The sequence below is a fragment of the Marmota flaviventris genome, chromosome 19, assembly GCF_047511675.1.
Source record: "Marmota flaviventris isolate mMarFla1 chromosome 19, mMarFla1.hap1, whole genome shotgun sequence".
Taxonomy (NCBI): Eukaryota; Metazoa; Chordata; class Mammalia; order Rodentia; family Sciuridae; genus Marmota; species Marmota flaviventris.
The window spans coordinates 21,416,519-21,431,076 of record NC_092516.1 but is presented as its reverse complement, the minus strand read 5'-3'; the positions used below and the strand labels follow the sequence as shown (position 1 = coordinate 21,431,076).

At 47.8% G+C, this 14,558-nt stretch overlaps 1 protein-coding gene across 1 annotated transcript; it reads right to left on the bottom strand.

The window, feature by feature from the left end:
* Positions 1 to 36: 36 nt before the first annotated feature.
* Positions 37 to 5,207, bottom strand: Prr14 (proline rich 14). Its single transcript, XM_034636368.2, is given in 13 exon segments — positions 37 to 166; positions 169 to 413; positions 501 to 572; positions 850 to 941; positions 1,036 to 1,105; positions 1,236 to 1,821; positions 2,096 to 2,205; positions 2,675 to 2,718; positions 2,994 to 3,183; positions 3,255 to 3,376; positions 3,962 to 4,124; positions 4,248 to 4,319; positions 5,190 to 5,207. Coding segments are annotated over 12 exon segments (1,749 nt in total). The 5' UTR covers positions 4,271 to 4,319; positions 5,190 to 5,207; the 3' UTR covers positions 37 to 134.
* Between the last annotated feature and the right edge of the window lie 9,351 nt (positions 5,208 to 14,558).

Sequence of the window (14,558 nt, the reverse complement as noted above, 5' to 3'; positions counted from 1 at the left end):
CAGTCTATCAGTCTCAAACTCAGAGACACAAAAGAATCAGAAACATATCGAAAACTTTACTAGAAATATAGAGAAAAAAATATAAGTGCCTTAGAGGTTCCCCTCCCTCCAAATGGATGGACAAACAAGAGTTTCTAGGGTTGATGGGGCTGCTCCCCATCTATTTCTCCTCCTCCAGGAACAAGGCATCTAGCTCCTCCAGCCGCTGCTGCAGCAGGGTTCCCACATCTGGGCTGGGTACCAGGTTGGGAGTAAGGGTCCTGCTAGCTGCTGCCCGGACCCCACAGGATGGCCGACGGGATCGGGGAAGACTGCTGTCCCGAAATTCTACAGCCCGCCGGAGCTTCCTTGAGCTGGTGAGAATCAGAGTCCCATTGCGCTCCCGGGGTTCCTCAAAGATGGTCTCAAAGGTCCTGGACCAGATAGGGAGAGGATCTATTTACCAATAGGCCATTGGTTCTGGCCTTCTCCACCACCCTCAAGCTTTCAAAGTTCCTCACCTCCTGGTTGTGGGTGATTGATAATTCTTGTTGGTATAAATTTCTTCCAAGCTGAACTCCTTCTTGTTTAACCTGGGAGCAAAGAGCAGAGGCCACTGAGAAACCTTGGGCCAGTGGGGCCTGAAGAAGGGCTAGGTAAGACCTGGTCTGTATTTCAGTTTCTGGATCATGCCAGGGCCAGGAGTGCTGTGTGAGGCAGACAGGAAGTTCTAAGCACAAACCATGTCCATGCCAAACTGTCTCCTCCAGGCGGGACTGTGCTCCCTGAGAGGAGACAAAGCCATACTTCAGGGGACATAAGCCTCCATCTGCTGGACCAAAGCAGCTCCCTGCCTAGTGAATCTCTCACCTGACTGGTCGAGGCAGCCCCATTGGTGTAAGGTTTATTTGAGGACGGACTGGTGTCTTGCGTATTCTGAATCCAGAAACCTTTCCCATAGTCTGCAAAAATGGTGTAGGTAGTTAAAGAGTGGCTTCCATGAAGTACAGACAGCTGGGAATCCATTTGTCTCCTCCCTCTCAGCTGTAATCCTACCTTGGTCTCAGGGTCTGAAAGCACCTGGTCTTTTGAGGATCTTGGTTCCTTCCCCTTGGTTGAGCCCAATCTGCAGAGAAGGTCAAGGCTCAGGAACCAACAAGATTCACAGCAATATCCCCATCTCCTGCCCACTGAATACTTAAGGAAGCTGGACCCAGACTGTGGCCAGGGCTTCAAGGGTTTATTGAGTGCACTACCTGGGTTCTGCTGGTTCGGAGAAGGAGGAGGTGGATGCACTGGACGAGCAAGATGTGGTGAGAGAAGGGGAGGCAACCATTCCTCCAAGAGGGAAGACCTCTTTCCGGAGACAGGGCCGAGGAGGTGGTGGGGCTCGGGCCATCTCCCCACCACCCACAGTGTGCCGCCGGGGCCTGGACCAGCTTGTTTGGGGTGGAACAGGGGGCCAGGTGCAGGTACCTGGGCCAGGGGGCCCCAGATCAGGGCAGGAGTGGCTTCGGCCCAGAGAAAGCTTAGGGAGAGGTGCTGGGGTATTATGGTCCTGAGCCCGCCACTGGCGGATGGGGGGCCGGGGACTAACAGATGTAATGCCCTCAGCCCGGGACTGCTCAGCCTCTGAGATGGCAATCTTCAACTCCAGCTTCATGGGAGATGATGGGGGTGGGGCCCGCGGGGTCTTGTTGGGCGTGAGGAAGATGTCAGCGAAACTCTCCAGCTTGGAGCGGACGGAACGGAAGAGGGGGGCCAAGCCCCAGGGACTGAGGCGGGGGCGTAAAAGACTGGATGGTGGTGGGGTCGATGGGGGCTCCAGAGCAGGATCTGGGGCTAAGGAAAGGAGAGGGTCACAGGTAGGCATTCCTTAGCTGTGGGTGTCTAAGCCCCAACTTAGTAGCCTTGGCCTTTGTCTCAAACAATAATCTTTATCCACAGAGGAATAAACCCACTCCTAAAAATTAAGTCCTACAATTGGGAGTTAAACCTCAAAGCCTCTAAATTCCATTTTCATGCACTATGTTCCACTCTGGGAGGACCCCACCCCCCACCTCTGCACCTGATACTTCCAGAAATCTTAGTTCCAAGTCTCAACCCTCATCCTTACCTGGTGGTGGGCTCTCTGGTGGGTCTGCAGTAAGGGTGGACGGCTGGAATGGAGGTTCTAGGTCCTCAGATGCAGGCATTAGCTGGTGAATCTTTGCCATGGGCTCAACTCTGAGGTTAAGGGGCAAGGTAAAGGTTTCGGGTGAAGGCTTCCAGGTCTAAATCTCACCTAAGCCACCACCTCCCCTGTCCTTTGTTTTTTGTGGTTTTTTTTTTTTTGGCGGGGGGGGATACTGGGAATTAAACCTGGGACACTCTGTTACTGAACTATATATCCCCAATCCTTTTTATTTATTTTATTTTTTGGTACCAGGGATTAAACTCAGGGGTGCTTAACCACTGGGACACATCCCCAGCCATTTTTATTTTTTATTTTGAGACAAGGTCTCACTAAGTTGCTTAAGGCCTTGCTAAATTGCTGAGGCTGGCTTTGAACTTGCAATTCTCCTGCCTCAGTCTCTAGGAAAAGCTTGTGCATGGCACCCCTGTCCCTTAAAGGTGCTACAAGGAAGACTGAAAAATAAATCCTGATGTCCCTAGCTCTGGCTACCGGGATGATCCCTTCCCCAGCCCCTCTCACCTTTGTGATGGGATGGCGAAGGTGGGGTTCTCATCCACGAAGTCCTGGATATAAACAAGGGATATATGTGGAGAAGCAGGGAAGCTGCCTTTGGCTTCCTTAGTTCCCTATGCCCTGGCTCTTTCAGTCCCCAGCTACCTGCTTGGGTTCACACTTAAGACTTTCATATAATTTTTGCTCAGGTATTGTATGCTACCTAAAATGCTGTGATTCTTGCCCTGAGAGAAATTTACCCCAGAGTCAGTCATCTTATTTCTCTTTTATAACCCTGCTGGAAAGCCCCAGCTAAACCCCTATCATCCTTCCCCAAGTTCTATACCTCAGCTGGGAGTCTGGGACCAGCAATGTCTTCTAGCATCACCACCAGGGTAGGTTGGGGGCCCTGGCCCACCTTTGGTGAAGGGCTCTCCTCTGGGATGGGGGTTGTCCTTGATCGTTGCCTCAGGGTAGAAGAGGGCCGATGGATTCGACTCAAGGGTTCTCGGCACAAATGCAGGGGGTCAGGAGGCCTGGAAAGGGAACAAAAAACTCAGTGGGCTCAGCTGTGTCCCCAGCTGATTCCCCATCCTGCCATGCTCACCTGGCCTGTGAAGGCCACTTGATCTTTTGGGGTTGTGAGGCACGTGACTGGCTGCAGACAGAATCTTGAAGATTGCTGTGTTGCTGTGGAATACAGTTCTTCTCTTGAGGGACCAGGGGGACCTAGAAGAGAGAGAGGTGTCAAGAGCAAGAGAGGTTGAACTGAACAGTGTCTCCCTTAGCCTAACAGTTCCCTTAGCCTCACGGTGACAAAGATCATGGCTAGAATTCACTCAAATCCCCAAAGAAGAGGGGAGCTGGTCTGAATTAAGGGCCCAGAATTAGAGATCTTGAACTGCAGGTGTGGAATGTGGGTAATCTCAACAGGCTGTTTGGAGAAATGAAAGAGAGTGATCTAGGGTGGGTCAATACCTTATTTTGGGTATCAGTTTTTCTCATTTGTGCAATGGAGCCAAGGACCCCAGAAGCTTCCCCAAGGAAAAAAAGCAGAAGGGTTTCTCATATTTGAAAGTAGTAGGAATGTGGTTCCAGCCACAGGGGTTGGGAGGTGAGGAAACTGTGAGCACTGGAAACCCTGCTCACTTCTAGGTTGAAGGGAGAACTATGCAGAACTGTAGCATTAGGGAGGGTGCTGGGGCCATAGACATGAAAATGAAGTGTTTGTATATTTTTAAGGACTGTAGTCTGACTTTGGTATTGAGGAGTGATTTGAGGGGAAAAGAGGGCCTTTCAGTTCAGGGGGCTCACCATGTGGGCAGCCATAACATCTTCCAGCACCACGGCAAGGACCCTCCGAGAGGCCTTTTCCAGGGGCGAAGGGGCTCCCACGGGCTGCAGCCTTGGCCGTTTTGGGCTCCTGGCTTCCCATAATGATCGAGCTAGGGGCTGACGGCACAGCCGGCTAGATGAGCTGGAGGGTAAAAGAAGCAGAGGACGGTCGCCTGAAACTGTCGTTGGCTCTGTAGTTTCTCGGTACAGCCGCCAGGACCCCCGTCACCCGGGCTCAAGACAGGCGGGCGGGGTGCGCTCTCACCTGGAGTCCCCAGGCAAGTCCATGGGGGAAGCGGCGGCTCCGGGGGGTCCCTGGGGGATGCCAGGCTGCGGCCTGGGGTAAGGGGGGGAGCAGGGGAGCGGGGAGTGAGGGCCAGCCCCTCCCTCGGGCCTCCGCCCTTCATGGTCCTCCCGCAGCTCCCGGTAACCCAGACTGGAGCCCTGGGGCGCTGAAGGGCGCCCCCGGCTGGCAGGCCGGGGCGGGTGTACTCCCGCTGCCGCCTCCTTGATCAGCGGTTCACTCTTGCCCTGCCTGGCACCTGCCGCGAGATTCTGGGTTACAGAGGCCCCAGGTCTCCCAGGGTCCTAGTCTCCCAGGGCCTTTGTCCCTGAAGATTCTGCCCTGAGATTCCCCGGGATCCACTGGGATCCCGGTCCTGGGAGGCTTCGTTTCCGCTGCATGCTTCAGTGATCCTACTCCCTTCTCGGCGAGCAGCGGAGGATTCCAAAGCAATACTCCACACACTGACGGTCCTCCCTCCCACCAGATCCCCAAGACCGGATTTCTACGGAAAGAATCCTACAGCGCGGTTCTTCCAATCAGACGCCGCACGGCGCTCCTCCTCCCCCTGTGAGCTTTAGCTCTGCAAAGCTCCACTCCGGCGGGGGCAGCCCGAGCTTTGGCATCACAGAACTCAGTCTGGATCCCGGGGGATCTACTGTCAAGCAGATACCCTCTTCGCTCCAACCCCGGAGGTTCCGCCCACAGACACCATCCCACCCACACCTCCTACCCTGCCCTTATCCCCTCCCAGCGTTCTACCCAGCCCGGGACCAGATGGTTCAAACGCTCCCTATCCCGCCCCCCCTCCTGCCCGCTCTGCAGCCGCTCCTTGCCCTCCCCCGCGCGCCGCTCACCGCCGCCTCCCGCGGATCCCCGGTCTTCGATTGCTCCCACCTCCGACTCCTTTAAAACCAGCCTTACCCAACGCTGCCCAACCGCCAGGGGCCTTCTTCTCGGAGTCTCCGGGCACCGCCCAATCGCCGGTCCCCGTCTTCCGGGGTGGTAAGAAACTAAGTGAAGCCGCCTGGTGGCCATCATCCCTAGGGGCAAGAAGCCAAATTGGGCAGCACCGCCATTATAGTTGAGGGCAAATATCGTAGTCCGGGTTGAACCTTAGTGGACCCGACAGCGTCATCTTTTTGAAGGCGAGTTAGTAGCTAAATACTATGCCAGATTTCATGACATGCTGAGGCAACCATAGTGAAGCTAGGGTGCCTCCACGTTTTTTAAGGGCATCTTCCGGTTCTTTCGTTCTTAGGCCAATGAGCGTCGACCGACTGCTAACGATTTGTGAAATTCCCAACGTCCTAGAGAGGCCTCATCTGAGTCTGATTGCGACACAACCCGGGGTTCTTCCACCAGATTCTCACCGCACAGGATCTGAGTTTGGGAGGGAGTGGTGGGGGTCCTGAGTTCAAACACCAGAGGTCAAAGACCAGGGCAGGTGCAGCCTCGGACTTCTTTGTTGCACGGTATCCTGGAGAAATTGGGCCGAGCCGAAGTTGGGAAGAGGTTGGGCATGTTGATCTTCATTTCGTCTGAGTTTTGTATGCTTCTTCCCGGAGGAGTGGAGGTGTCCGCTAACCGCAGAAAGGGTTCACCATTGAGGCTCCATTGCAGGACGCCATAAATCCACCTTAACTTGCTTGGTGGGGCCGGTTCAGCTTCCCTCTTTGTTCGGGACTCCCAGGAGCCACTATCAGGAGGAGCCTGACTGATGCAGACCGTAAATACTTAGGGTTCAGGGATGGGATCTCGAGGCTTGGAGAAACTGCATCATGGGTTTTTAGCAGGAGCCAGACTGTTGGTGGTGAAAAAGTGAGCATATACCGTCTTCTCGCACTGTGAAGGCGCCCTCAGCACCTAATCAAAGTCCATACCTCCGCTAGTTCTTCCCCAGAAGAACTATTCCCTGTTCCAAAGCAAACCTTGTTTTCTTAATAAAACAAGAGAGCCTGAAGCCTAGTGTCCTGGGTTTAAGGTCAAGGTGCAGAGGCACCTCTCGGTCTAGAATAATTTTCTTTCGGGAGATTGAGTGATGAAAGTATTAAAACAATGATATGGAAAGAACAGAATTGCAGCGTGGAACGTAAAGATTCTCCAACTCCGTCCCCAAGGACTCTCTTCAAGATAAAAGTGCTCTCAGGATTACAATGTCTCTTTGTGATTGGAGATCGGCTGGGTCTCTGGAAATCCTTTATGAGATTTCTGGTGTGAGTAGGCAACAGCTCTTCCAGCTAGAGGGATTTTCTCTCCTGGATCCATTTGGCCGTGTGGTGCCTAAAGATATTCCCTGGAGGTATGGTGAGTGCCTAGGCCTAGAGTGTCCTGAGTTTAAACACACAGGTCCTTTCTAGGCCCCAGGGCAGGAAAAGCCTTCAAGAGCAGAGCAAACAATCTGATTTTTGATTCTCTAAGTTGCCAGAAGTCTCAACAACACTAAGGGTAAAGGAAGTAGCCTAAGGAAAAGGCCTGGAGGCTGAAAATTTGGTAGATAGGGCCCAATCCTGAGATCCTAATTTAGGGCATAGAGTTCATCAAATTGAAATCTAAGGTAGACTGTCCCAGCCCTCAGCCTAGGCTAGCAAGGGTGAGCACTCATGGCTTCACAAAATTGAACTCTGCCCTTTTTGTGACTCCTATTTCAACTACTCCTACCTAACCCACCATCTGGGTACATATTACAGTATGTGACAAGTGTGTGCTGAATGGTTCACATAAACTCCAGTGGGGCTGCTGATGGGCTGTTAGTGCACTTTAGTTATCTTTCCTCAGAAACTGGTCCTCTGGATCTCCCATCTTCTTAACTGTGTTTGGCCTTATATATAGGATAGGAACAATAAACCCTATCATGCCTATCTCAAAGTAGACTTGGAAGATGAAGAGCAAGAGAGAAGACACAAAGAGAAAAAAAGTGAAGCTGGGTGTAGTGGTACATGTCTATCATCCCAGTGGCTAGGGAGGCTGAGGCAGGAGGATTGCATGTTCAAGACCAGCCTCAGCAACTTAGTGAGACCCTGTCTCAAAAAAATAAAAAGGGCTGGGGATGTAACTCAGTGGTAAAGCAACCCTGGGTTCAATCCCTAGTACCTGCCCCCAAAAGAGGATGATAAAAGCTGCTGCTTCTTAGCCAAGTGCAGTGGTGCACAGCTATAATCCCAGCAATTTGGGAGGCCAAGTGAGGAGGATCACAAAGTTCAAGACCAATTTAGCAATTTAGTGAGACCCTGCCTTAAATTTAAAAATGCCTGGGAATGTAGCTATTAAGCTCTACCATTAGGTAGAGCACACCTGGGGTTCAATCCCCAGTACTGCAAACAACAAAAAGCTGCTTCTTTCTGCTCTGAGTGCCCTGCCCCTTTGGGTCCTCCAGCTAGCTGCTGGAGACCTTTCTGTTAAAACCCACTAGCCTGAGCTCCAAAACAGCCAGGGTAGAGTGGGTGGGGTTGTGGCTGCAGGGTATCAGAGATGGGTGAAATGGGTCAATTTTAGCCCTTTACCAGGAACCACACCTCAGAAATAATAGTAAGCCTTGGGTTTGGGTTGCTGCTCTGGTTTGCATTAATCCATTCAACAAAATTTCAAGACTTCCCAGGTACTATGTCCTCAGGGGAGACACGCCTGACCCCTGAAAGTTTGCATCCCTGCATTTATACCTCTGTATACGAGATTGCCATCGGTTCTGATGCTTCCAGCAACTTTAATCCTCTACTCTGAGGTACTTGATTTAGCCAGGTTTAAGCACATTCCTGCCCAATTTAAGTCCCCTGATGAACATTGAAGCTTCACTTCTGGAGGGTTTTCTGCTCTAGTCAGCTACTTCAGATTGTTATTATTATTTTTAATCTGAAAAATTTGGTCCTGCCTATGGTCCTCCTCCTCTTTCCCAGTGGAGAGAGCCACCTGTGGCCAGTTCCGTCCTTGTCCATCCCCTCTTTTTTTCTAGCAGGGGGATGGTAGACAGGGCTCAAGTTTGGAAAGCTGATAGTAAAACTAATGAAAATGTGGGGAGGGAAGGAGATTGGGAGGGTGGAGAGACAACAAAGAAGAGTGAAGGGAGCTGCCTATTAATATCTGAAACAGTAGTACATTATGATGCCTGTTTTCAATTTATCCCCTCATCTCCAATTTTATTTGTTTATTTATTTAGGGCTGGTAATCAATCTCAGGGTCTCCCACATGCTAGGCAAGCACTCTACCACTGAGCTACACTCCCAGCCCTCAAATTCATTCTCCCCATCCCCCTTGCTCTGTGAGAATGGATCTGGTCCATTGAAATATTTTTTTCTCTACTAGCTGGCATTGTGTTAAGGGTTGTCCATATACTGCTAGAAAAACATTGCAGCAAGAAAGGGAGTTGCTTCCTGATTCCAGTGAACCTACTGGCAGGCTCCTGGGTTCTATCCCCCAGCCCCTGCATGGTGGTCAACAGCATCCAATGGCCAGCAGCTCACCCTAGTACCTTCTTGGATGGCTTTGTAGTGACTCCACTACAAAGTACCTCTGGTGAGACACCTTCCCATGAATAGCCCTTCCTGGCACCCTAGAGGAAAGATTTCCAGCAGGTTCCACGAGAAGGGCACTCTAACCATTTCTGTGACCTCTCCAGAAAGTTCTGGATCACCCCCAGGAAGGGTGGAGTATTTTTCCTGGATGCTCTCAGTGTGAGGGACAGCAGCTGCTTCTTATATCTGCTGTTCTTGCAGTTTTTTAAATTGCTTATTATCTGTAGTGAATAGAATTTTGCCCCCCCCCAAAGATATGTTCAAGTCCTAACCCTCTCCCTCAGTTCCTATAAATGTGACTTTATTTGGAAATAAAGTCTTTGCAAATGTAGTTAAAATGAGATCATACTGGATTAGGATGGGCCCTAATCCAATGACTGGTGTGTCATTTATAAGAAAAGGAACTTGGACACACACGTAAAAAGGAGACTGTAATGTGAAGATACAAACATGCAGAGAAAATACCATATGACAGAGGCAGAGATTGAAGTGGCGCATCTGATACAAGCCAAGGAATGCCAAAGATTGCCAACAAGATTACCAGCAACCTAGAAGAGACAAAGGAAGACATTCTACCCAGGAAAATGATACAGAATTCAATCTTTCATTTCTTTAAATTACTTGTTATAGTTGATCATTTTTGTATTAACTTTTCCTCATTTAAATTGCCATATGGTTTCTCCTTCCTGATTGGACCAGACTTAACACATCAACAAATATACTAGCATCTTAGCATGAAATAAAGTAGAATATCTAAGCTAGGTAATGTGGTTGAATGCCCATAATTCCAGCTACTTGGGAGGCTGAGGCAGGAAGGTCAAAAATTCGAGGCCAGCCTCAGCAATTTAGCAAGATCCTGTCTCAAAATAAAAATTTAAAAAGGGATGGATACTGGGGATTGAACTAGAGCAAATTATATTCTATGCTTATATAATTATGTCAAAATGAACCCAAAAGTTATACATAACTATAATGAAATAATAAATATGTGGCTCAGTGGTGGAACACCCCTGGGTTCAATCCCTAGGGCTAAAAAAAAAAAAAGTATGCATATAAATGTGTGTGTGTGTGTATGTGTGTGTGTTATACAGTTGAACTGTTAACAGAAGAAAGGAGCAATAAAAAGAAAAATTGCCAGGCTCAGTGGCGCACACCTGTAATCCCAGCGGCTTGGGAGAATGAGACAGGAGAATCGCAAGTTCAAAGCCAGCTTCAGCAACCACAGGGCAACTAAGCAACTCAGTGAGACTCTGTCTCTAAATAAAATACAAAATAGGGCTGGGGATGTGGCTCAGTAGTCTAGTGCCCCTGAGTTCAATCCCTGGTACCAAAAAATAAAAAAAATAAAAAATAATGCACACCGGTAATCCCATTGCTTCAGGAAGCTGATGCAGGAGGATCAAAGTTTTCGACCAGCCTCAGCAAGTTTGTGAGACTCTAAGCAATTGAGCAAGACCCTTTATCAAAAAAACAAACAAACAAACAAAAAAAAACCGTGGAGGGTGGGGGTCGGTGCTAGGGATGTAGCTCAGTGGTAAAGTTCTCCTGAATTCAATCACTGAAACAACAACAAAAACAACAAAAAAAAAGATAAATGACAAAATAAAAATATAATCCTAAAGGACAAATAAAGAGAAGTTTTTTTATTTTATTTATATCTATCCAGGTATGGTGGTACATGCCTTTAATCCCAGCAACTCAGGAAGCTAAGGAAGGATTATGCAAGTCTGAGGCCAATCTGGGTAATTTAGTAAGTAAAACACAAACAAAAAAACATTCTCATAAATTCACAGAACAACTCCTAGGGGGTGACTCTGCCCATGTTGACATCCACTGGTTTAGGGCCACTGATTTAAAGCTCTAGTTTCAGCCAGGCCCAGGGCACATACCTGTAATCCCAGCAACTCAGGAAGCTGACACAGAGGATCACAAGTTTGAGGGTAGCCTCAGTAATTTAGCAAGGCCTTCAGCAACTTAGATCCTAAAATAAAATAGCTGGGCACAGTGGCACACACCTGTAATCCTAGCGGCTCTGGAGGCTGAGTGAGGCAGGAGAATCATGAGTTCAAAGCCAGCCTCAGCAAAAGTGAGGTACTAAACAATTCAGTGAGACCCTGTCTCTAAATAAGATACAAAATAAGAGCTGGGGATATGGCTCAGTAGTTGAGTGCCCCTGAGTTCAATCCCTGGTAACTGGAAAAAAAAGAGGGTGGGGTGGGGATATAGCTCAGTGGTAAAAAGCCCTCTGGGTTAAATCCTTATTATGGAAAAAAAAAAAAAATCAGCATCTGGGGAGGTATCATTGAGATTGGGAAATGAAAGGATTATTCAGGGTCCAGTGAAGGTCAATTCAGAAGAAAACCGTAATCGTAGTTGGAAAAAAGTAGGAACTGCCAAGTGTTGTTATGCTTGACTCCATCAAGATTTGTTAAATGGATGAATGAATGATGTTACAGGCATGTAATATGAAACTAATTTTTATATCTCTTTTTGGTTCTGGGTTTGAACCCAGGGGCACTCTATCGCTGAACCACATCCTCAACCCTTTTTATTTTTGTTTTTTGAGACAGGGTCTTACCAAATTGCTGAGGCTGTCTTTGAATTTGCAATCCTCCTGCCTCAACCTCCAAGTCGCTGGGATTACAGGCATGTGCCACTGTGCTTGGCTGTGTTCCTTTTTAAATGCTACTCACCGCAAAGAACTAGGTGGCAAAAGTTTGGAAAGTGCTCCAAATTTTTAGTGAAATTGCAAAGAACTTTCATACATTTTGAAATAGCTTTGTTAAGCTAGAACTCATATACCATATAGTTCACCTATTTTTTAATATTTATTTTTTAGTTTTAGGTGGATACAATATCTTTATTTTGTCTTTATGTGGTGCTGAGAATCGAACCCAGTGCCTCACGCATGCCAGGCGAGCGCACTACCACTTGAGCACATCCCCAGCCCCACCTATTTTTTTTTTTTAAAGAGAGAATTTTTTTAATATTTATTTAATTTTTTTTTAGTTTTAGGTGGACACAATATCTTTACTTTGTTTTTATGTGGTGCTGAGAATCAAACCCAGTGCCTCACGCATGCTAGGTAAGCACACTACCACTTGAGCCACATCCCCAGCTTCTAGTTCACCTATTTTAAGTGTAAAGTTCAATGGAGTTTCACGTTAGCACTATCATGTAAGGAAGGAGTCCACTTTATACTTTGAAGTATAAACCTTGCTGCTCCAGTGCAGACAGCTTATTTTGAAGCTATGTTGGTTTTGTTTGTTTGTTTGTTTCCTGTTGCTGGGGATTGAACCCAGGGCCTTGTGCAGGCAGGCAAGCACTCTACCAACTGAGCTATATCCCCAGGCAGCGAATACCTTATTTTAAAATAGACATCTCCCCTTTCTCCCCAGCTTTCCCTCCTTAACAGCACAGGAAACAAGAGTAAAATTTTTCCTCTCCCAGGCTGAACAACTGTGCCCTTCACAGCCTGGAAGAGTGTCACTGTCCACAAGAAAAAAGAAACTCCAAACCCAAGAACTGGAGCAATGACTCTTTCAAGGACACTTGATGGACACTAATTAATTATATTTACTGATAAAATTTGGATCCCAGCCCTTGTATTACTTTTTAAAAATTCCTGTGTTCCCCTTTGCAGGGCGAATCACAGCCTCTGGGACAGGAGTGTCATCCCCCCCCCCCCCCCCCCGCGTTTCTTTTTTGCTGACAAATCAAAGTTTTTCCGGGGGCTGGGGTTGTGGCCCAGCAGCAGCTCTGGCATGTGTGAGGCACTGGGTTCGATTTTCAGCACCACATATAAATAAATAAATAAAGGTCTATCATCAACTCAAAAAAAAGGTTTTTCCTTTTTTTTTTCAAAATCTTGTCCTCATTATTGTAATGGCAACAGACCCAAGGACCAAGGTTTCAGTATCAATTGCAACCAATTTAGCACATATTTATTATCCCTTAAAGAAACTCCCATGAGCTGGGCATGTGGCTCAGTGGTAGAGCATGCACATGCCACAAGAGTGCCCCGGTGTTCAATACCCAGAACCAAAAATAAATATAAAAATTAAATTAAAAAATAGTTTCATATTACATGCCTGTAACATCCATTCACTTATTATTTTAACAAATGTTCATGGAGTCAACCATGGTTCAATCCCCAGTCCCACAAAAAAAGAGAAACTCTATATCCATTAATATTCATTCGCCTTTCCCCCACTCCTTCTATAGATTTGTCTATTTTGGATATCTCATTTTAAGTTTTCTCACATTTTTATTTGACATCCATAATTATTTTTGATTGTAGAAATATTTTGCATTGATTTTGAGGGATCAACATCCTCCTATTTTACAAGAGAAAATGGACTATTACTGAGAATTTTTTTTTAAATGTATTTATTTTCCGGGCGCATGCCTGTAATCCCAGCAGTTCCGGAGGCTGAGGCAGGAGGATCGCGAGTTCAAAGCCAGTGCCAACAATTTAGCGAGGCCCTGTTTCTAAATAAAATATATATTAAAAAAAGAGGGTGGGGGCTGGGGATGTTGCTCAGTGGTTAAGGGCCCCTGAGTCCAACCCTCCGTATAAAACAAAACCAAAAATAAAACAACATTCCCCAGCCCCTATGGAGAATTTCTTAGAATCAAACTCGCATGTGGGTTTCGAATTCCGTCAGTATATCATCCGACTGGGATTCTGGGGACGAGGGTTTGACATTCTCTGGTAGTGCAGCTGGGATTCGAGGTCAGGAATTGTGAGGCGCTGAGCATGTTTGTGATCTCCTAGGTGCAGACCCTGGATTCTCCCCCTGCACCCTTGGTCGCTCCTTTGCGCCTGAGGATGGACATAGGACTCTTCTCGGCTTTGGGGAGGCCAATGAATGCGTCATTTTTGGGTTTTGTTTTGTTTGCGGTGCCCAGCGGCGCTTTACCCCCGAGTTATATTCCCAGCCATTAATTAATTAATTAATTAATTAATTAATTTTTTAAAAATTATAGATGGGCACAATACCTTTATTTTATCTATTTATGCGGTGCTGAGGATTGAACCCAGTGCCTCACATTTGACGAGACAAGCGCTCTACCACTGAGCCACCACGCCAGCCCCCTTTAATTTATTTTGAGCCAGGTGTCACTTGCGGTCCTCCTGCCTCAGTCTTCCGAGTCGCTGCGATTACGGGCTGTGCCACCGTCTTCTACTTGGGCCTCACAACATCACTAACCCAAGGGCTTCCCGCTTCTCCCAAGCCAGAGCCATTCAAAAGTCCCCGCCCTCTAAGGCCCAATCACCGACGCACCTTGTTTAGAAATTTGACTAGAACTGACCTATCAGCGAGCGCGAAGATAGAGCCGGCACGAAGCTCCTACGCAAGTCACGGTAGGAAGTGAGATCGTACTTATTTAGTACTGAAGGGCGACCAAAGGGTACAGCCTTCACGGTACCTTATTTGGTAAGGTTAGCTTGACTAAGCGAGGAAAGGACACCATGAGGCTTTTGGAAACAAACGGGGAAGCTGGCAGCGCCATGTTTTCTAAGGGACTTACTCAGCAATCGGATCCAAAATGACAGGTGCTGCAGTGGTTCATAAATATGAATGCCTTCCTGGGACCACGACTGGGCTAGAAGGAGCCTCTGGGCACCTGAACGCCGGCCACTTCAAATCCACATAGGTATTAAAAGAGCCGGGCGCAGTGGCTCACGCCTTGTAATCCCAGCGGTTCCGGAGGCTAAGGCAGTATGATCGCGAGTTCAAAGCCAACCTCAGCGAGACCCTGTCTCTAAATAAAATATTAA